This window comes from Hyaena hyaena, unplaced genomic scaffold (assembly GCF_003009895.1).
Source record: "Hyaena hyaena isolate Hyena2069 unplaced genomic scaffold, ASM300989v1 scaffold_69, whole genome shotgun sequence".
Lineage (NCBI taxonomy): Eukaryota > Metazoa > Chordata > Mammalia > Carnivora > Hyaenidae > Hyaena > Hyaena hyaena.
Window position 1 is genome coordinate 1,183,445 of NW_024080702.1, and position 22,572 is coordinate 1,206,016.

Consider the following 22,572-nt stretch of genomic DNA (forward strand, 5'->3'; position numbering starts at 1 on the left):
GTCCCCTGCTCGCTGGTGACGCGGAACCTTGCACGCACGCGCAGCCGCTAGCTCCGCACACGCCGCGGGGTGCGCCCCAGAGGGAGCGCAAACTCGGGTTCACACAAAACCCTCCACACGCACGTTCGCGGCGGCGGCCCCTGCCCTTTCGTGGGCGTGCCTCGTGCGTCACAACCTCGGGTCTGCGCTGCGCCGCCTCCGTGCGGCCTCGGGTCCGTGGACGCGGGTCACCCAGCGGGCAGGGCTCCTGCGCAGTTTCTGTCGTCCGGGGGAGGAGCTTCGAGGCCACGGCGTTTCGGGCGTCGTTACCGTGACGGGGCCCGTGAACGAGCACGTGCTTCTCCGCGCGGCCGCTCACGACGCCAGTGCTACGTTCTAGTGACGACGACCGATCGCCTTGCGCAGCTGCGCGCTTGTGCGCGTGCCCTCCTTCCTGGGCTGCTCTTCCTGCGGGCGGGCTCTGAGGCGGGGCCGCGCAGGGCGGGCTCTGAGGGGGCCGCGCAGGGCGGGCTCTGAGGGGGCCGCGCAGGGCGGGCTCTGAGGCGGGGCCGCGCAGGGCGGGCTCTGAGGGGGACGCGCAGGGCGGGCTCTGAGGCGGGGCCGCGCAGGGCGCGCTCTGAGGCGGGGCCGCGCAGGGCGGGCTCTGAGGGGGACGCGCAGGGCGCGCTCTGAGGCGGGGCCGCGCAGGGCGCGCTCTGAGGGGGACGCGCAGGGCGTGCTCTGAGGGGGACGCGCAGGGCGGGCTCTGAGGCGGGGCCGCGCAGGGCGGGCTCTGAGGGGGACGCGCAGGGCGCGCTCTGAGGCGGGGCCGCGCAGGGCGCGCTCTGAGGCGGGGCCGCGCAGGGCGCGCTCTGAGGGGGACGCGCAGGGCGCGCTCTGAGGGGGACGCGCAGGGCGGGCTCTGAGGGGGACGCGCCGCCCCTTCCCAGGGGCTCCGGCTGCAGTGAAGTGAGCGCGCCCTTGCCTGCGACGCCCCCTCCCCTCCCGTTCACGCCTCTTCCGGAGGGGGCGTCCCGCCGGACTGTCCTGACATCTTTTGTGAGTATATTCTCCGCGTCTCCGAGGGGAAGAAGGGCACCGTGTCCCTGAGGGAGAGGTGGGGTCGCCGGCCGTGGGGCTGTCATAGCCGCCCCTGTCCGCGTGGACGCGGCGTCCTGTCACGCGCTTCCTGAGTCTGTTGAGAGGAACCTGTGGTTTCTCTTTCCGAGTTTGTTAATACGGTGAATTCCACCAGGCGCGCCCAGGTGTCACCCAGGCCTGCGTTCCCGGGACGCCACCCGCGGGGACCTAGGGGTCCTCGTTCTGTGTTGCCGGGTGTGAATTTTCTAGATGCTCTTAGAGGTTTAACGTTCATGACAGGAGGCGGCTCCGGTCGTTCCGTTTGTAGCGGTCGTACTGGTCTCCGGTGAGCCGGCCGGGGGCTCACTCTCCTTTGTATGAAAAAGATTAGCGTAGAATTTATATTTACTTCCTGTATGTTTGGAAGAGTCCGTCAGTGAGTTCTCTGTGAAGTTTTCTTCGTGTGAAGGTGTAAATATGGGTTAAGTCTCCTGGCTACACAAACGGCTCCTCAGGTTCTGTTTCCTCCGGAATGAGCTCTGGTGGTTTGCGCCGTTCCAGCTCAGCTGTCGAAGTTACTCGCATCCGATTTGAAATATCCCCTTCTTATCTTTTCGAATAGCTGTAGGATCCGGTTTGTTGTGGTGGTGGTGGTTTTTAACTGAGGTGAACTTGCACACAGCGCCGGGCACAGAGGCGTGTGAGTGTGCGCGTTTTCACATATGCACACCCCCGAGGAATTAACACGAAGTCTGCAGAGAGCATCCCTTCCACTCCAGAAAGTTCTCCCGATGCCTTCGAGTTCAGCCCACCTGGCATCCAGACTGAGGAGATCGGGCGTCAGGCCACCGCTGCCCTGGATCCAGTCACTGCGCCTCAGTCCTGGACTTCGGACGGGTGGAAACGCGCAGTCGGTGGCCTCTCTTCCGGCCGCTCCGACTCAGCGCAGCCCCGGGAGGTGCACGCGCTGCCCCTTCACTGCCGTCCAGCGGGTGCGGGGTTTCCAGGTTAGGGCTAGAACGGCTGAAGGTGCCGGGAACGCAGTCCTGAGTGTGTCCTTGTAGACCCAGGTTTTCATCCCTCTTGGTAGCGGGGAAGGTGAACTGTATGTGTGTGTGGGGGTGTATGTGCCCCTAAGAAACTGGCAGGCAGTCCTCCCAGAGCGGTTATGTGATTTCTGTCCACAGTGGGTGAGTGCTGTCATACACAGTAAATTCATTTGCTTCATCCTAACCCATAGTCATGACTGTGGCTCTTTAATATTAGCCATTCTAATGGATGTCAGGTGGTATTTCACTGTGGATTAATACATCTGTCCCTAATGACTCATGATTTTAAGCATCTTTTCAGACTGGCCATCCACATATCCTCGTTGGTAAAGGGTCCTTTGCCCGTTTTTAAATTGAGCACTTTGGCTTTTTATTGATTTGTAAAAGCTCTTTATATGTTATGGATCTAAGTCTTTGTCAGATATAGCATTGTAAATAATTTCAGTCAGGTTTTTCTTTTTTCCTTTTTTAATTTTTTTAAATAAAGTTCCTGTGAGTTTATTTATTTTTTAGTTTTTTAAATCTCTTTATTTTGAGACAGAGACAGAGAGCGAGTGGGGGGAGGGGCAGAGAGGGAGGGAGACCCAGAATCTGAAGCAGCTCCAGGCTCTGAGCTGTCAGCACAGAGCCCGATGCGGGGCTTGAACTTGTGAACTGTGAGATCATGACCTGAGTCAAAGTCGGATGCTTAACCGACTAAGCCACCCAGGCTCCCCTTTTTGGGGAAGCTTTAAATCACATATGTGACTTCTTTAGCTTTGAATTTTTTCAAGGTCATCTTGACTATTCAACTTTGCATTTCCGTGTGTGCATGTACATGCATGTGCGGGTCTGTGTGTGTATGTATGCATGCCAAGTTGTCAATATGTAATTTTTAAAATTGTGTTGGGATCTGGACTGGAATTAAATGGGATCTACTGGTTTTCTTGGAGAGAACTAACATCTTTACAGTATTTAATCTCATCCATAAATATAGTCTATTTTTTCTCTCAGCAGTGTTTTTTGAGCTCTTGGTGTACGGGTCTAGCACATCTTATTCATTAAACTTATTCCAATTTGATGTGTTTTTAATGTATTGTAAGTCATATTTTTTGCACTTTCCAATTTTTTGCATTTCTCTTAAAATACAGAAATGCAATGATTATATTGAACTTGTATCCATGATCTGGCTAAATTTGCTTGCTCTAGTACTTTCTTAAAAAATAGATTCTTTACGATTAATGTGCCACTGATGCTGGCTATGAATGAAGTTTTGCCCTTTTTAAAAAAATTCTCTCAGAGACACAGTGTGCATGCATGTGGGGGAGGGGGCAGAGGGAGAGAATTCTTTTTTTTTTTAAATATAATTTATCGTCAAATCGGCTAACATACAGTGTGTAACATGTGCTCTTAGTTTTTGGGGTAGATTCCCATGACTCATCACTTCCATAAACCAGCCAGTGCTCATCCCAACAAGTGCCCTCAATGCACATCACCCATTTCCTCCTCCCCCCCCACCCCCATCAACCCTCAGTTTGTTCTCTGTATTTAAAGAGTCCCCTGTGGTTTGCCTCCCTCCCTCTCTGTTTCTAAGGATTTTTCCCCTTCCCCTCCCCCATGGTGTTCTGTTAAGTTTCACTCAAGTTCCACATGTGAGTGAAAACATATGATATCTGTCCTTCTCTGCCTGACTTATTTCACTCAGTGTTCCAGTTCCATCCACGTTGCTGCAAATGGCAGGATTTCATTCTTTCTCATTGCCAAGTACTATTCCATTAAATATATAAACCACATCTTCTTTATCCATTCATCTGTCAATGGGCATGTGGGCTCTTTCCATACTCTGGCTATTGTTGATAGTGCTGCTGTGAACATTGGGGTGCATGTGCCCCTCTGCATCAGCACTCCTTTGTCCTTTGGATAAATTCCTAGCAGTGCTATTGCTGGGTCGTAGGGGAGCTCTTTTTTTTTTCCCTCTCTAAATTTTTTTGAGGAACCTCCACACTATTTTCCAGAGTGGCTGTACCAGTTTGCATTCCCACCAACAGTGCAGGAAGGTGCCCGTTAAGAGAAAGAATTCCAAGCAGGCTCCAGGCCCATCTCAAAGCCCAACTCAGGGCTCCACCCCGTGACTGTGAGATCATGACCTGAGCAGGAAACAGAAGCAGCCGCTCACCCCCTGGGGGCCCTGGCAGTTTTGTCCTTCTGGTCCAATCTTCTAATTATTGATTTCTGCCTTCACGCAGTTGGCCGGGACATGCAGTGCCGGGTTGAACGGGGGTTCGAGAGTGCGTGTCCTTGCCCTGTTCCCCCTCTTAGAGGGGAGGGGAGCGGCCAGCTGGCCACCATCAGCTGTGACGTCTGCGCTGGGTTTCTGAGGTGCTCTCAGCCCGAGGAAGTTCCCTTGTCAGTTCGCCAGGATATTTATCATGAACGATGATCTTACTGTGTCTGTTTTTTCCAGCATCTGTTGAGAGGACTGTTGTGAATTTTCTCCTTCGTTCTGCTAATAGGAAATTATAGACGATTTTCAAACCTTGGCTTAACCCTGCATCCCTGGAACAGGCCCACTCGGTTACGCTGTGGTAGCATTAGGTTTAGAATGTGGTAGGTTTAGAATGCTGCTGGATCCGGGTCGCTAATATTTTGTTCAGGAAGTTTGCATCCATGTTCACGAAGGGAACTGATCTGTAATTTTTGTCAGATTTCAGCACAGGGTCTCACTGGTCCTCCTGAGTCAGGAAGTGGGTTCCAGGGCCGCGTCCTAAAGACTCTGTTAGATTCACTAATGAATCCGCAGGGCCGGGGGTTTTCTGGGTGGGAAGGTTTTTGACTGAAGTCAATTTCCTTAGTAGATGTAGGACTGTTAAGATTTTATTTTAAATGTTTATTTGAGAAAAAGCGCATGAAGGGGGGGAGGGAGGGGGAGAGAGGGAGGGAGAGGGAAAGGGAGAGACACCCCCAAGCAGGCTCCACACTGTCAGCACAGAGCTCTAGATAAGGCTCAATCCCAACGAGATCCGTAACCTGAGCCCAAATTAAGAGCCACCTTGATGGCGCCCACCCAGGCACCCCGGGACTGTTCATATCTGTTTCTTCTTGCACTGGTTTCATAAAGTTGTTTCTCAAGAAACGTGTATATTGAATCAAGTTTATTGCCATGAAGTTGTTCGTGGCACCGTTTTGACATCTGTAAGATTTCATCCTTTCCGGGGGTGCCCAGTCGGTTCAGCTTCCAACTTCGGCTCAGGTCATGATCTCATGGTTTGTGAGTTCGAGCCCCACATCGGGCTCTGTGCTGACAGCTCAGAGCCTGGAGCCTGCTTCCAATTCTGTGTCTCCCTCTCTCTCTGCCCTCCCCTACTCATGCTCTGTCTCAAAAATAAACATTAAGAAAATTTTTTTTAAAAATTTCATCCTTTCATTCCTGAAATTGTTATTGATAATTTGCTCCTTTTTTCTTGATTTGTTCTACTCGAATTTACCAATCACTTTACAGAACCAGCTTTTGGCTTTGTTGATTCTGTTTTCCATTTCATTGATTTTGGTCTTATCTTTGTTATTTCCCTCCTTTATTTATTTTGGTTTAAATATGGAAGTTTAATTTTAAATGTTTCTTCCAGTACAGGCATTTAGGGGCACTGGGGGGCTCAGTTAAGCATTGAACCCTTGGTTTTGACTCAGGTCATGGATCTCCTGGTTCATGGGATGGAGCCCCATGTCAGGCTCTGTGCTAACAGCATGGATCCTGATTGGGACTCTCTCCCTCTCTCAATATGAATAAATTCTAAAGAAAAAGAATAAATTATAAAGCCCTTTAAAAAACAGAGGCATTTAAAGCCGTCACTTTTCTAAGGATTGCTTTAACTGCATCCCATGAATTTTGTATTTTCTAATTTCCTTTGTGATACTTTTATTTGACCCATAGGTTATTTGGAAGTAATTTTTAAATTGCAACAATTTCAATTTGGGGTTTTTAGACAATTACTGCTGTTGATTTCCGATTTAAGTGTGGCATGGTCTGGGGATGCGTTCCGGGAGATCTGAATCCTTCCACCCTTGTTCTGTGGTGCAGCGTACGGCCCAGCCCCGAGGACACCCCACGTGCATTGAAAAAATGGGCTCTTCTGCTCTTGTGAAGGGAACGCTATCAGGGCGCCGGCGGGCGGTGGGGAGTGCTCTGCATGCCGGCTAATTCTGTGCTCACCGAGAGAAGGGTGTTCACGCCTCCCAACCACTGGGGACGCGACTGTTTTCTCCTGTGGCCCCTCCACGTTTGCCTCGGGTCTCGAATCTCTATCCAGTGCTCTCTCCTAGGAGGATTAAGTCTCGTGAGTTAGTAGCAGTATTGCTGGGAGCCAAGGTGCCTTTCTAGGACTGTGCACACCGTGTTTGTGCCTGGAGCGGGGGCTGTTGTGACACGGACAGCGACACGACCCACTGCCCCCCACCCCCCTGCTTCTCCCTTGGTGCTCGTATATTTAACATGCGTCTCTTGTAGGTGATGCACGTGATGGCCTCTGTGCTGTCTTCTAGGGACATCTGTCATGGTACTTAGGGCCCTCCCTCAGCCAGGGTGACCTCAGCTGGAGATCCCAACTCGCGCCCCCCACCCCCCGACTGGGGGACAGGCCCTCAAAGGGCCACTGCTCAGCCTGCTACAGCCGCTGTCACATGTTCACAAATTCTTTCTGAATGTTTCCACGAGAGCCCAGCCAGCAGCCGAAACTCTTCACAGCCACCCAGCCAACCCAGGACAAAGGAATCCCCTCCACTTTACAGAGGCCTTGGGCCACCTCTAGTCCAGGGCACGGCACCCCACAGCTCTGGAGTCCTACGCGCACCCACTGTCATGCTGCAGCTGAGAGGCAAAGCACAGAGGAGCCTCTCTGCCTCGTCTCCCGGGGCCCCGGCGTTGCTGTAAGAGATGCAAACACTCCAGGCAGCAGAGACGGCTGCTGTGTCTGGGTTTCCATCCACGCCCTCCCCAGCCATGCGGAGAAAGTACCCTTTCCTCTTCCTAAGGAATCTTCTAGAAATGGACAGAAGTCACGCACTTTTAATTCAGATGTTAAAATCACATCCAGTTCCAAGGTTCTCATGTGAGAGCAGCCGATACGTTCTCATCTTCGAAGAACAAATCACCAAGACCAAAGTGATCTTGAACTTTGGCAGTAATGGGGGTGGTGCAAGCTGTGGTTGGCATCACAGAGCCAGCACCCAGAGCAAGCTTTGTCCTCTGCTGAGACACAGCTGGAGGCTGAAATCCTATTTGACGGGCTTCTAGGACAAGATAAACATTTGTTGTACCAACTGAATTCAGGTTTTGGAAGCCAAGGCAGGGAAGGCATTGTCTGTTGAATGGGTCCCAGCTCATCTGGTGGCTCTCCCAGGACCAGTCATGGTGGACCTTCTTCAGGGCACAGAGGAAATACCGAAGGCACAGAGTGGCCACTGTCAAGTAAGGTCTCGGAAATCATCATCAAGAACAGGAAACGAAACACCTGTGTTAAAGTAACTTGATGGGCGCTTGGGATGAATGGAGAGCGAATCCAAAATGGCCCTGTGTTATTTCACAGGTCTGTCCCACCAGTTAATGTTGGATAAAGGAAGGAAACAAGACATCAGTCTTTAATAAAGGAATTTACTATTGACAAGGTGAAAACGCCTGGTTATGTGTGACATTAAATAATTTATGTGTATTTCTGACAGGATTTGACTGCAATCTTTCACGTGTTTGCAAAAGCAGAATTCAACCTCCCACTCTTTGTTATGGCCGAGCCTTCTGGAAGTTGGGAACACACCCTCTCCGTAAGCATAGTCACGGAGGCATGCGGCCACCTGGCTGTACATTCCCAGAGCACCCCAAATCTGGACCTTGCACGACGCTTAGGGGCTGCAGACGAAGCCCAGGGCCTGGTCAGAGCTTTCATCTGGAGACGCCAGAGCTGCTACCAAAATTCGGCCAAAGACCATCTGAGACCTCAGGGTGAGTGAGGCTCAGAACAGGGTCCAATTCCAAAATCCCAGAGTCCAACAGTCCCTCCGAGGCTGGACTCACGGCAGGTCCATGGGGGGACGGGCCCCTGGCCTGTGCGGCAGGTGGGTGCCCCTCCATAGCCCGTAACCATGCCAGAGCTTTCCCTGCCGGAACCCAAGGGAATGAGATCTCCATATTATAGTACAAATGGATAAAAGTTCTTTTTTGCAAATGTTTAGTTCCTTACAGCTACTAAGATGTTCTTCAGTTCAGTAACAAAGCACCATCTGCATCTACACCTGGTGTGCACTCGAGATGCCGACGCCTGAAACGCTGGTTCACGGAAATGATGCATACTCACTGGGAGGTCAGATCGCGCGCTCGCTCAGACGGAACCGTCTGTCCATGACCTTTGGTGGGCAACATTAGTTAGGCTTCTTCATTAGAAGAATTTTGCCTTTTAGTTAAAAAGACAAGACAGAAATTCGGAGCTTGCTTCAGCGAGCCCAACCCGTGTGCACACACCCTGATCACAGTTCTGTCCCCTCCCTGGTCACCTGCTCTGTGAAGGGGCAGCAAGGGCAGGCACAAATCTGCTCAACCACTAAGTGGTCATTAAAACCCTCCTCTTGTGAACTTTTCTGCACCAAGAAGCCGACCTAAGGCCGCAGGTAGGTCTCCCGTAAGCCTGAGGCTTAACGTGTATGCGCTGACCGAAGGGAGTAGAGAAGGCGGAACCAGAGAAATGAGGTCTGCAGGTCACGTGTGATCTGGCTAAATCCCTTCTAACTGGCTTGGTGCTGCTCCTGGTCAGGGACTCTGGAAACTTCTAGACAACACGCAACTTCACGGAGGTTATTAGCGAGTGGATTCATCTGTCTTTCTGAGAAGCACCCCCCACCCGTAACGCGGTTGGCACGGTTTCATCAGGAAAGTGTGAGAGAGCGCGTTATGTGCTTTGGGCCAAGGAGCCCGACAGGCACGTGCAGGGGACACAGCGCCCCCCACCTTCTCCGGGGGCAGGCAAGGGGGGAAGGCGTGTAGCCCTCAGAGCACAGCCCCGCTCGGCACATTCGCCCGCATTTACTCGACCTTCCAGATGGCGATCTTCCCCTCCCCGCTGCCCGACCCGCTCAGCACATATCTGTCCTCCGCTGAGCACAGCGTCTTCACCACGTCAGCGTGGGCCACCAGCTCCTTTTCCACCGTCTTCCTCTTGGCATCGATCACATAGATTTTCCCTGTGGATTTGCCCTGTGACAGACTCGTGCCGCCGACCCAGATCTGACGGGGAGAGACAGAGGCGGTATCAGCCACATGCGGCCCAGCCCGGGAGGGCCCTGCCTGGGTGCACTGGGGGGGCAGGGAGGCGCACCCCCAGACCTTCCTGGACCGGCCTTGAGCGGACGTGACCAGGGTGGGAGCTGAGGGGAGGGTACTCTGGGGAGACGTGGCCCCGGCCGTCCATACCTGCTGCTTGACCCTGATCATGCAGCTGACCTCGGAGCAGCCCTGCAGGGGCACCCGCTGAGGGGGCCGGGCCAGGTCCCTCAGGCTCCAAATGTAGACGCTGTCACACCCGGCGCACGCCGTCCAGAGCTGCTCCTGCTGAAACAGAAACTGTGGTGTGGCCGGTGGCCGCAGGCCAATCCAGAGCGTGGCCAGAGGGCACTGCCGGGGTGGGTACCTCGGGGAGGAGCTGGAAACTCAGGAAGGAGGTCCTCATCTCCTTAAAGTTCTCGTCGACCTTTAGTTCTTGGACGACAAGTCCACCGGTCGTCACGGCCACGATGCTGCTCCCTGTGCCTGCAGCAGAGAGCCAGCGTGAGGGGAGGAGGGCGCACTGGGGCCACCGGACAGGCCTGCGCACAACCGGCTGCTGCCAGCGCTCCCAGGGACCTGGTGACCGTCCGCCCTGCGGTTCCGCCAGGACCCCGCGGCCCCTCCTGATGCTCTGCAAACGTGGACATTCCGGATCTCCTACCACTAGAAGGCGCGGCCAGCCCTCACCCGTGGGTGCTCAGAAGTACAGGTGGCAGCGCCACAGGCCACTGAATGCTTCTTTTTATCAATGAAAACGTCTTCATGCAAACCAAGCGTCACCAGGCCCCGTGCAGTGAGAGCACGAAGACGCCGGCTGCGGGGCAGACCCGGACTCATCTGTACAGAGCGCCAGACATGCCGCAAGCCCGTCCTTTCCTGCATGGCTGCCTGTCCCCGGTGCTGTGGCCACTGGGCCAGCCTTGCACACACGGGGACAGGAGGGCACGGCCCCATCCCTGGGGAGCACCTTTGGGGTGTAGAAGGAGGGTCTGACCTCGGGAGAACAGCAGCCTGTGAGGTGGAAGGTGGGAGCGGTCCTGGGGTGTGCGGCTCTGGCTTCCTGTCCCTGGCGAGCGGACCACGGGTTCCCCCCCACCGCCATGACACGGACACAGAGGACCCCTTCTGGCCACGGGCCTCCCAGGACGGGAAGCCAAGCCAGGTTTTCCGTCCTAGGAGGTGAGAGCTGCTGTCACATCTCCTTCCTGCTTCTGGGCTCCGTTCAGTGTGGTTTTTTCTGAGGCCTGATGAGCAAACCCCATAGGGAGCCTGGTAGCCAGATGCACCCTTGCCTGCGTGGACTGAGGCCCCATGACTCGGCTGCGGGCCAGGAGCACCTGGGCCCACCCTGTGGACCCCGCCTCCGTGCACAGGACGTGTGGCCCTGGAAGGCAGCCCCGGCGGGCTGGGCCCCAGCATGTGACGCTGGCGTGGACAGGAAGGGGCATGAGCAAGAGGAGACTGTCACCAACACTCAGCACCCGGAGCACGAGGGCTCCCAGGGAAAGGTAGGATTTCTCTCTCACTTTTCTTTTTAAAGTTTATTTTATTTGAGAGAGAGCACGAGTGAGCACAAGTAGGGGCGGGGCAGAGAGAGAAGGAGACAGAGAATCCCAATCAGGCTCTGAGCCATCAGCATTGAGCCCTTACAGGGCTCGAACTCACAAACAGCGATCATGACCTGAGGTGAAATCGAGTGGAAGGCTCTACCAACTGAGCCCCCAGGTGCCCCCTCTCTCGCTTTTAACATGAAGACACAGACTCCATGAGTGGAGGCCCTGCCCACAGTGATTCCTGTCCAGAGACAAAGCCTGGTTTGGACCTGAAGGCCACAGCCTGAGCCACGGTGCGCCAGGGACCTCATGATGCAAACATCTGCCTCCCAGTGAGGACGGGGGGGTCAACTCCCCTCCCAGAAGAAGACTGCACACGGCGTGGGGTGCCTGCCCTGCAGGCAGCCCTGGGTGTAGACACGACGGTCTCACGTGGTGCTACTGGACTAGAATGTTCCGGCCCCTCAGGCTCATGCTGCCCCAGGCTGCACCTCAGTGCACACACGTCCAGGTTCACACAGACGCGGGCCAGGCCTGGCCTGTGCACTGGTGACATGTGATAGGTGACCCAGGTTTCCGCGTGTGACTCGCTCAGAGACGATGCTTCCCAGCACGTGCTGTCGCCTGAAGACACACTTTCCAGTTAACTTGGAAGGTAGAAGGGATTCTGTCCTTAAAGCAAAGCTGTCTGTCCTCGTTCTAATTGGATACCTCCCTCCCTGTATTTATCAGGCACCTTTTAGCCCAAGATCTAGTCAGCTCTGAATCCAAAACACATCCGTGGGTGGGCGCACGTCACACACACACACACACACACACACACACACACACACACACACACACACACACACACACACCAGTGCTCTTTCAAGGAGGCTGTGTGTGACCCAGGGTCTCTGATGTATCACCACCGCCACCCAGACACGATAAAGCCCCTCTACATACGGAGTTTGGGGACAGCACTAAAACTGTGGAGAAGAAGCCGTGACCAGAGGCAGACGCACAGACGCCCTGGGATTGGGCAGAGAAGGGCGTCAGGCCACTAGTCACAATGTTGTAACTTACAGGAAAACGAAAAGGGGACGAGAGGACGTGAATGCAGAAGAAAAACAGAAGTTCTCTGAAAACGTAAAGTAAATGAAGTTCTCGAACTGAAATGAGAATCTGCTGCACAGGCTCCAGAGCAGACAGGACACGTGAAGCGTCAGGCCTCAACCGAACTGAGGAAGACGCGAGAAAGTTACAGCCTGAGATGGGGGGTTTCACAAATGTCAACATCCATGTTAGAACATATGTCCTATATTCTAATATAATTCTAGAATGAACACGCACACACGTATGTATAGAAACACGGGTGCCTGGGTGGCTCAGTCAGTTGAGCGTCCAGCTTCCCCTCAGGTCATGATCTCACTGTTCGTGGGTTCGAGCCCCACGTCGGGCTCTCTGACAGCTCGGAACCCGGTTTGCATCCTCTCTCTGCCCCTTCCCCATGGGTGCACACGTGCACCCTCTCTTTCTCTCTCTCTCAAAAATAAACATTAAAAAACATTAGAATCACAGAAGACATGGAGAAAAAGAACGGAGAAAGGAAATACTGTAAGAGCTAACAGTTAAAAGTCTCGCCCATTCACGAACAGAAACAGCAAGTCGGACACGAAGGCCTCGGGCCAGAGCTCACTGCAGCCAAAGTCATGAGGCAAAGAGCCGCTCACCAGCGCCCACAGGCACCAGACAGGCTGTTCCAGCACAGCAGTAAAGGACGGCGGACTCCTCATCGGGAACAAACGGCTACGCAATAGTGGAGAGGCCTCTACGGTGTGCGGGGCCTGTTCACGGCAGACGCCGGTCACAGGTACTCAGGGAAACGACACCAGGTGGAAACCAGGCACGAAGCTCCCCAGGAATCGTAACTATACGGGCAAAAACCACTGGGTGCGTAAGCAAAAATTTTAACAGTGTTTTCCGAGCTCTGTCACAATGGTGGCATCGCAAGAGTGCTTTTAACAACGCCAGCCAAAAGGGCAGAAGGCAGCAAACAGAATCGATCCTACTCTTATGAGCCGCGTACGTGATACAGGGGGGAAGGGGGGTCGTAGCTGCTGGGGGTCACCCGTGACAGGTGAGGCTGCGTGTTGCAGTTCTTAGAGCAGCTGCTAAAAGGTAAAGCAAACAAACAAAAAAGTGGAGCTAAAAAGAAAAATACATTGGACGCAAGAAATTCTCATTTCCTGCCTCCTTTTCGACAGCAATGAAGACAGAAGGGACAAGCGGGGAGCGGGAAGACGTGATGACGACAGAAGCCTCGGGCACAAGCCTGCTCGCGGCTCGCCGGGTGCACGCTGACGGCCCACGTCTCTGCGGGGACGACACGCAGGGCAGACGACCATGGGGCCAGGAGGCGGGGCCACACCCACACCCACAGGGCGGTCACAACGCCACACAAAGCACGTTCTCCAGGACGCAGACGGGGACATAACGTGCCGCATGCGAGTGTGACACCTTCCCGGGGCAAACACGGGGTCCGCCCAGGCTCACTCTCACAAAGCAGAGGGGCCTGAGGTCCCTGCTAGACGCCCCCTGGCTGGGGACACGTGGGCCACACAGGGCTCCTGGGAGGGCAGTGGTGACGCCCGGGGCACCTGGGCTGCACTCACGCTCCAAGCAGAGGCGGCAGGGGGCCCTGGGGAAGCCGCAGGCACCGGCACCGGGTCCCGGCTCAAAAGCTGAGAACGCGTGAAACAAAGCAAACGGGCGGCAGGCTGTCCTAGGGTCCCTCCTGTGGGCAGGTGACGGGGCACCTAGGATCCCTCCTCCGGGAGCAGGGCCCGTCCTGCGGGCAGGGGACAGGGCACTTACAGCACCACAGGCAGCCGTCGTGCAGGCGGATGGACGAAAGCCTGCCGCCTGACAGCTGGAATCTTCCGGTCACACGCAGGGTGCTCACGTTCCACGCCAGGACCGTCCCGTCTGTGCTGCACGAATACACCTTGCTGAGGTGTGAACGGACGCATGTAAAACAGAAGTTCCCGTCAGGTAAAGGTCCACAACGTGCACAGCGACTCCCGCCCACGCAAACGCCGTCCCAGTCTTGGGAGCAGTTAGTTAGGATGTGGCCGGTGCCGCGGGACAAGACGGGCTGCTGGGGACGCCTGTCCTTGCCCGTCAGTGTTTGCCGCCCACTCTGCCGACCTCACACGATGGCCCGGGAAAATCTAGCCTGCCGTCCCTGCGGGGCACACGCCGGCGGCCACAGGCAGCTGCAGGAGCGAGGCGGGCGCATCGCCCATGTGACGTGTGGCCCCCTCCCCTGCTCACAGTGGTTAAGGTTCAGGTCAGCACCTCCTGCTCTCTAGCTGGGCCTGAGGGCGGACGGCCCCGGACACTGGGGACGGGACTGCATGGAGGACAAGCGGCAGACGGCCTTCGGAGCCGGCGGGGGACCTCACACGTCCCGTGCTCACCGGCCTCCACTTCCGTCGGGGGCCGGGCCCTGTCCCAAGCGCAGCACGTGCGGCTGAGAGCAGAGCCCTTCAAGCCGACGTTCTCCATGCGGGAAGGACAGCAAGTGAATAAGGCAGACACGTGCTGTGAGATGGATCGTGTCCCCCAACAAAGGGCAACCGCAGGGCCTCTGTGGGGAGACTCAGGCACATCCTAATCCAGGGCTGGCAGCCCCCTGTCCCCGCGGGGCCCGGCGTACCTGGGTGTCCCGCTCTGCACGGCCAAGCCCGTGACGCCGGCGCGGTGGTCCGTGAGCTGCTTGTTGCAGGACATGCTGTGGACGTTGATGATGTAGATGACGGAGTCCTCTGCGCCGACCCACACCTGGTTCCTCTCTGCCATCGCCATGCAGTTCTGGAGGGGTGGGCCAAGGACTCATCATCGCCATCCCTGTGGGCCTCACCCAGCCACTCACCGTCCCAGGGGGGACCCGGGGAGAGGTGCCTGCGCGCTCTGGCCACGCCTCTGTCCCCTGACCAGTGCACCACCCTGTTCTTCGTTCGGAACACTTCTGTCTACAGACGCCGTGTTTTCTACACACTGCCGCCAGTTCACTCTGGCCTCCTAGCCACACGTGCTGTAATAGGCTCCAGCGCAGCTCACCTGACACCTGACTTTCTCTGGAAGGCCCCTCACCGCCTTCTTGGAATTGGGGACACTGGGCGGCATTTCAGCTCTATGCCAGGGGCCATCTTAAGCAGCACAAATTACCAGTACCACAGAAATGCAAAAGCCACAGCACTTAACAGGCTGCAGAGGGGACCCTTGGCTGCAGCATGAACTGAAACAAGATGACAGGGCATCAGCCCGCAGCTGGGAACACGCACCAGACGACGTGCTCTGAACGTATGTGCCTGTGGCCAAGAGTGAAAATGCCGTGTTTGTTTTGGGGGTAAAATAAACATTAACAAGTGGGTGAATCTGCAGATGTAGAATCTGCAAATCACAAGGGCTGACTACATTCATCACAACTAAACCACCCTCACTTTTACCAATGGGAACTTTGTAGACTTTCTATGTAACTTTAAGCTTTTTAAAGTGTTTTTAAAATTGATTTTTGGGGTGCCTAGGTGGCTCAGTTGGTTAAGCATCCGACTTTGGCTCAGGTCATGATTTCACAGTTTGTGGGTTCGAGCCCCGCGTCGGGCTTTGTGCTGACAGCTCAGAGCCTGGAGCCTGCTTCAGATTCTGTGTCTCCCTCTCTCTCTGACCCACCCCTGCTCACGCTGTCTCTCTCTCTCTCTCTCTCAAATAAGGAACATTAAAAAAAAAAAAAGAAAAATTTAGAATAAAAACGGGGGTTCCTGGGTGGCTCAGTTGGTTGAGTGTCTGACTCTTGATTTCGGCTCAGGTCATGATCCCAGGGTCATGGGATCAAGCCCCGCATTGGGCTCTGCTCGCTCTCCCTCCCCCGACCCCCTTCCCCACCCACGCGAGTGATTTCTCCAAAACAAAGACCTGCCGTGGACTACAGGCAGCGACACTGTGGAGTCACGTGTCCTGCTGGGTGCACATGGGCTTCTCCATCTTTCCAGCATCACATCTGGATCTGGAGAGTGCCGCCCCGGCTGGCGCTCTGCCTACTCACCAGCTTGGAGGCACCCACTCTGAAGCAGTGCTGGTGAACCGTCCAGGAGGAGGCATCAAACACGATCACTTTGCCCTCGTGCAGGGCGCACCATAGCTTGGGGTGGGCGTCTTCCACCTTTTCTGCCGGGTCTAGATGCCCTGAAGGAGGACAGAACCCAGAAACGTTTGTAAAGGGAGCCGCTCCGGTGCATCGGCACGTGACTGGCTCCACGAGTGCCTGCTGAGGGCCTGGCGCCACGCAGGGGGCCAGGCCATGAGCATGGGCTCTGGAGCCTGGAGCCTCGGGAGGGAGCCGGCTCTGCCCGGAGAACCGCACGCCTCAGTCAGCAGGGACAGGTCTGAAGGATGGAGGAGCAGCCACTGAAGGACGGACGGACAGACTTCCGCGCAGAGGGGCAGGGGAGGCGGGCACGCCAGGCAGAGGGCAGGAAGGGTACCCGACATCCCTGACGTCGTTTATGGTAAAGACGGTCTTTCCCTCAAAGCCCTGCTCTGTCGCATCACGAGTCGAGGTAAGAACGTGTCAAGTCTTTCTGGGGTATTCGTTCCACTGGCCTCCTTGGGGAGATACCACCCTACAGGCTCTTCCGTCCTGCCAGGGCCTGCGACGCCTTGCGGCTGGAGGGTGGCTCCGGAACCCCCGCCGAAGGGTTGACCAGTACTCCGCTGGTCGACAGGTCCTGACCACATTTGTCCCTCTGGGCCCCCCGGGCCGAGGGGCCAGAGCTCTGCTCACTGCCTTACTCCTGAGGCCCTGCCTCCAGATTTGGCAGACACCCCACAGGAAAGGGGCTCCACCGCTCTCCACGGTGGTTTTATGCCTTGGCCCTTCTAGATGTTCTGGGGACAGCTGGTCTGAATCCTAGCCCATCGTGACGGGAAGCCCAGAGTCCAGTCAGTTTTAATTTATAGGAAACCGACTTAAATCTAAAGATATTTGTTTATCCACAAACCTCAATAGAAACTGTCTCGGGGATGCCTGGGGGGCTCAGTCGGTTGAGCGTCTGACTTCGGCTCAGGTCAGGATCTCGCGGTTCATGAGTTCAAGCCCCGCATCAGGCTCTGTGCTGACAGTTTGGGGTGTGGATCTTGCATCAGATTCTGTGTCTCCCCCTCTCTCTGCCCTTCCCCCATTCACACACTGTCTCTCTGTCTCAAAAAAAAAAAAAAAGCCAAAACACTGTCTCGGTCTGTGGTGTTAGAGCCAACAAGGAGCCCTGACTGGTGAATCTAAGCCTCCAGGGCACCGAGGTCCAACGCGCTCTGTCCTTCAGACTCAGTGTGTCACTGCTCTGCTAGGTCTTGAGGACGATCGGAGAAGAGATGGAACTGTCCTCTTCTGCTGGGAACCTGCCTGCTACTGGCCCGGGTGCACGGGGGAGCTGGGAGACCGCTGGAGGCCATAACCGTGAAGGACTAGGGGACGGGAGAGCACATCCGTGGTGCTCCCTGGCGCTCACCTCACGCACAGTGAGCCGAAGCAGAGCGCCTGCACCGCAAGGTTCTTCTCTGCCCAGCACCGAGTCCTTCGCCTCCCAGCACGGCCCGCGGCAGTTCTTTACCAGTCAGTTAATACGAGCGTCTTGGACAGTTCTGAGCCTGTGACACGATGGCGGGCTGTGCTGAGGCTCCAGTCCCTAGTGGCGCTTGTTCCTGTCTGTCCTCCGTGCCCCCTCGGCCAGCAAGGAGCCCAGGGTCTGCGCGCAGGGGGAGGGCCCCAGCCTCGCCACACGAAGAGGAACCGTGTTGTCTGCCGTTCGGACGAGCAGCGGAAAGGCGCCTACGACCTCTAAGACGAGACCCTGGGTGCAGTCGTTTATCACGGCGAAAGCAGGCCCGGGTTAAACGCCCCCAAAGGAAAGGATGTGGTGCGAGCACTTTCTAAGCTGTCAAGTGCTATGCGGCGTGTGGATTGGGGAGGTTGGAGCAGTCTCCATGGAGCATATGCTCCTTTTGGGTCCCTGCACCTCCCGGGCCCCGCCCTCCTGAGGAGGGGTGCACGAGCAGCTACCCAGCTTTGCCTCGTCGTTCAGGACTTCACCTCCAGAACTAGAAACCCACCCGGTCCCCACTCGCCCCATGTCACTTCCTGTCCCCCTGACCTCGCGGCCGACCCCCAACACAAAATAAACTCCCGAAGTGCTGACAGGAGAGCAGCCCCAGGCAGGGGTCCCTTACCTGGCGTGTACAACAGCACGTCCACGGCGTGCGGGGCCGTCTCTCCTGCCGAAGGGTTTATCTTGTGTTTCAGGGTTTCCGAGGTTGTCTTGGGCACCGCCGTGGGCACTGCAATGCAGGCACTCGATCAGCCTCACGCCTTGGCGACACAGGTGTGCCCCGCAGCCTAGACCCTGGCTGTCCCCGGGGCGTGGGCTTGGGGGATGGTGTCATCACACCAGACTAAAGCATTGGCCTCCATGGCCCCCATCTCTCTCATCTGTGTGCCTGCCTTTGGCGAGATGGTGACACAGCTCACTTCCCAGCTGGAAAGTGATGTGACCCGCCCTCTGCCCGCCCTCAGCCACGAAGTGTCAGCAGTGAAGACGCGACTGAACACAGTGCTCAGTGACTGTTCTCGGGTGGTCTTGGCCTGGGTGCCGTGGACGCCTCAGGCCGGAGCCGTGGCTGCCGTGGGGCCACCCGTGTACTGTGGGCCGACCGGCAGCACCCCCCTCCGAGGGCCGGGGCGCAGAGTGTCAGGATGCAGGCTCGTAACTGAGGCCCGGGATTGCTGCCCGCGCCCCGTCGAGCTTTGCACAGGGTCACTGGGCCAGGGCAACCCCGTCACAGGGAAGGGTGCACAACAACGAGGAGTGAGCCGGTACGTGCTGGGGACCCCCACGGTGACGGGGCCATCGTCCTGAAGGGAGTCAGGAGCCTCCCACAGACCCTCCCGACAGCGACCAGACATGAGTCTGCAGCGAGACAAGCAGCTGATGTGGTGTTTGCTTCCATTCCTAACGTAAAGTGAACAACTGCGTCTGCTTCTGGGACGGACAATGAGCTCTTCCCCTCACTCCCGCAGCTCCTGTGGGGACAGTGTCCCAGCTGCTCCCGGGAAGGGGGTCTGAGTCACGGGGGAGTAGGACACGGGGGAGGGGGTAGAGGAGGGGGTGCCAGGACATGGGGGAGGGGGGTTTCCAGGACACAGGAAGGGGGAGAGGGGGCAGTTTCCGGGACACGGTGGGGAGGGGAGGTTTCCCAGGACACAGGGGTGGGTGAGTTGTTTCCGGGACGGGGAGGGGAGAAGAGGGGGTCTGAGGACACGGAGGTTGGTTTCTGGGACCAGGAAGCACCAGAGATTTCACAGTGACAGACATGGCAAAGAGTAAAATGTGCCAAAGTGACATTTGTTTCTCCCAATTTGGGAACATTTAAAAGCCAGGGTCATACGGCACCTGGGGGGGCTCAGTCGGTTAAGTGTCCAACTGTTGATTTCAGCTCAGGCCGCGATCTCACAGTTCAGGGCATCAAGCCCCACGTCTGGCTCTGTGCTGACTGTGGAGCCTGCTTGAGATTCTCTCTCCCCCTCTCTCCCCCCCATCCCCTGCTCAGGCTTGCTCGCTCTCTCAAGATACGTTAACTTAAACAAAATTTTGAGGAGATGGGACCACACGAGCAAACAAATCCGAACGTGGATGTTCAGAGCAGCAGTGTTTGTCAGAGGCCGACGGCGCAGGGAAGCCAGTCAGCTGGCCAGGAGCCAACAGAGCGGTTACACCCACACCGTGGGACACGGTCCAGCCACAGAGGAGGGCAACACCGGCAGCCGCTATGTGGAGGCCTCTGCAAGCGCTGCCGTCAACGAGAGAAGCCACCAAGGACATGTGTACGCGACATGCCCAGAGGAGGTGAATCCGACAGACAGACAGCACATCAGTGGGGGCTGCTAACTGCTACGGAGCTTCTTTTTAGGATGATGAAGATGCTCTAGAACTCTAGAATTCACTGTGCTGACGCTGGACTGAGAATAGCCCAAAACCAAGAACGAACACTGTAAGTGAGTGAGGGACGGAAATTCTAGCTCAGTAAAGCAGTTGTTTAAAAGACAGTGCTCAGGGCGCCTGGGCGGCTCAGTCGGTTGAGCATCCGATTTTGGCTCAGGTCACCATCTCACGGTTCATGGGTTTGAGCCCCGCGTCGGGCTCCATGCGGACAGTGCAGAGCCTGCTTGGGATTCTCTCTCCCTCTCTCCCTGCACCTCCCCAGCTCACTCTGTCTCTCTCAAAATTAATAAACCTTAAAAAAAAACAATAAACAAAAACAAAAAGCCCCACACAAACAGAACTAGAGATCATTTTAAAAACATCCCTACTTTGTTCATCTGTCATCACGAATTCTAGGCTGTCAGCTGACTCAGCCCATGGGAACATGGCGCGTAGCAACGTCAGTGGAGAAGCAGTTATACTCTCTCCTTTATACAGCCCACAAGACAGCTGGTTCTAGACCATTTAAAAGTTGTAACTAAAATAATAGTTATTCTTACCCACTTGCTCTTTCCTAGACTTGAAAAGACTACCTCCCATGCCCGACCAAAAAAAGATTCCACCAGCAACCCCTGGATGGCTTCCAGAATGTGAGGGCCAGATTCCCATCTACAGACAGGTGATCAGAGAAGTCCTAGCTGGGGAAACTGACCCAATCACGGCGGGGAAAACAGATCTGAACTCCGGGGGCCTCCGGGCACCTGTCAGCAAAAGGGACCGGGCACAGCCTCCACGGCCCTCTGGGGGCGCGTCCCCGACCACAGAGGATTCTGGGAGCCACTGGAGAGCCTCCTCTCGGCTCCCAAACCCCTCACCGGCCAGTGCAAATCTGCTGGCAACTAAGAACCGTGACAAACCGCACCCGGTGTCCAGTGGACCCCTCCCCCACACCCCCCCACCCCGCAGACAGCAAGCGCGGGAAGTGCCTCAGTGGGTCCTGCTGGGCAATGGGCTCCCAGTGTGAGGCGAGGACGGGAAAGCAGAATGTGTGGTGCTCAAAATTAAAATGCACATTTTATAAAAGGACAAAAGTGAGAAATTAGGGATCGGTCCTAATGTCAACCAGATAAGACGACGTAAGACACAGTCAGGACACCAGGACTCAAACACATGTCTCTCTTACTTTCGTTCTTCATCTTCTCAAAGTATGACAACTTGGAGGCAGCGTAAATGGCACCAGGCGACTGGAGTGTGCCGACAACGGCGTCCATCAGCAGGACGTGGGTCAGCGCCTGCTGGATGTACTGCGGGTCCTACGGGAGAAACACGCTCATTTCAACCCCGGGCACGAACATCGCCAAGGGACTCTGCCTCGTCACATCAAACAACGCTTTTCAAGATGCAACGTGTTTTCAAGGCCACGCAAACAGCCCACACTTGGACCTGAGGTCACACACTTTTGTCTCAGTCATGACAGATACTGCTCGTTTATGCCAGGGGCTGCCAAACGCCTTCCGTGAAGGGCCAGGCAGTAAGTCCTCCGCCTCTGTGGGCTCCCCAACCTCGGTCACAACCACCTGGCTCCGTGCTGTAGCTGGGGAACAGCCAGAGGCGTTTTGTAAACGAGTGTGTGTGCCCATAAGTCTCCTTACAGAGACAGCCGTGGCCCACGGGCTCTAGTTTGTGCCAAATAAACCAGTGGGCATGAAACCAGATGGTGGGTCCCAAAGTCAGCGCTAGAACCTTGGAGGGGCCCTGGCCCCCCTTCCCGCTCCAGGCGGAAAGACTCCCTCTGTGTTCGTGGTCTTGGCCTCCTGGTGCACGGGGGCTGCCCTCACCAAAAGAAGTGCCCCCACCGCGGATGGTCTGCTCTTTCTAACGGGGGCGCCCGCAGTCCCTGTGATGATCATGGGCTGTGCAGCCCCGAGGACCCCACTGCCCCGCCCATGCTCTGCCCACAGCGACCTCTTGTCCCTGTGTGTCCTCCATCCGTGCCTCTCTCCGGGGTGTCCTTTGTGACCGTGAAGCCCTACCTCGGTGTGAGCAAAGCTACCAATCTGGCCCAAAGTAAGTGAAAACACAAAAATCCCTGGGTATAATAAACCTAAGTCTGGGGTGGGGGTGGGGCTCCCATGTGACCCCTGCCAAGACCCTGAGAAGGGAGGAGCCTCGGGAGCAGGGTGTGCCTGGAAGACCCGACTGAGACCTGAGTCCAGCCCCAGCCCCTCCACGGGGGCCCCTCCACGCTGGCCGGTCACGGGGCCACGCAAACCACACCATCTCTGTGCCTCCGGCAGGGCCTCCTCCAACCCAGCCGGTTCCCCTGCACGGCACCCGAGCCCTGGGGACGGCGCCCGAGCCCCTGGGGCATCAGCACAGCCGCAGGTGCATGGAGCAGGCGGCCCGGCCCCCGACCTTGTGCTCATCCGCCAGCTTCTTCCCGGCCCACATCTCCTTCACCATCAGGTGCCACACGTCACACTCCGTCTTCAGATTCGCTTCAAAGACTTCTTTCCTGGACGCGGTTTTAATCTTCAAAGTGGGTATCCGCAGCAGCAGAAAGGCTACTGTGGTGGCGCGCACTTCCTAGGGAGACAGGGAAGGCAGGGGCG

General features: G+C 56.2%; 1 protein-coding gene across 4 annotated transcripts in view; it reads right to left on the minus strand.

The window, feature by feature from the left end:
• Nucleotides 1-7,715: 7,715 nt before the first annotated feature.
• The window catches only part of DENND3 (DENN domain containing 3), a 46,799-nt gene continuing 31,942 nt past the window's right edge, over nucleotides 7,716-22,572 (minus strand). For 3 of the 4 annotated variants that reach the window (XM_039233002.1, XM_039233001.1, XM_039232999.1), the window contains 9 exons: nucleotides 22,376-22,546; nucleotides 21,144-21,273; nucleotides 18,213-18,320; nucleotides 16,033-16,172; nucleotides 14,644-14,798; nucleotides 13,800-13,933; nucleotides 9,755-9,873; nucleotides 9,538-9,675; nucleotides 7,716-9,351 (listed from right to left, as the gene is read on the minus strand). In XM_039233002.1, coding sequence (XP_039088933.1) covers nucleotides 9,151-9,351; nucleotides 9,538-9,675; nucleotides 9,755-9,873; nucleotides 13,800-13,933; nucleotides 14,644-14,798; nucleotides 16,033-16,172; nucleotides 18,213-18,320; nucleotides 21,144-21,273; nucleotides 22,376-22,546 — 1,296 coding nt within the window. In that variant the 3' untranslated portion in view covers nucleotides 7,716-9,150. The remainder of the gene's footprint in view (nucleotides 9,352-9,537; nucleotides 9,676-9,754; nucleotides 9,874-13,799; nucleotides 13,934-14,643; nucleotides 14,799-16,032; nucleotides 16,173-18,212; nucleotides 18,321-21,143; nucleotides 21,274-22,375; nucleotides 22,547-22,572) is intronic. The other variant, XM_039233000.1, reaches the window with a different exon arrangement.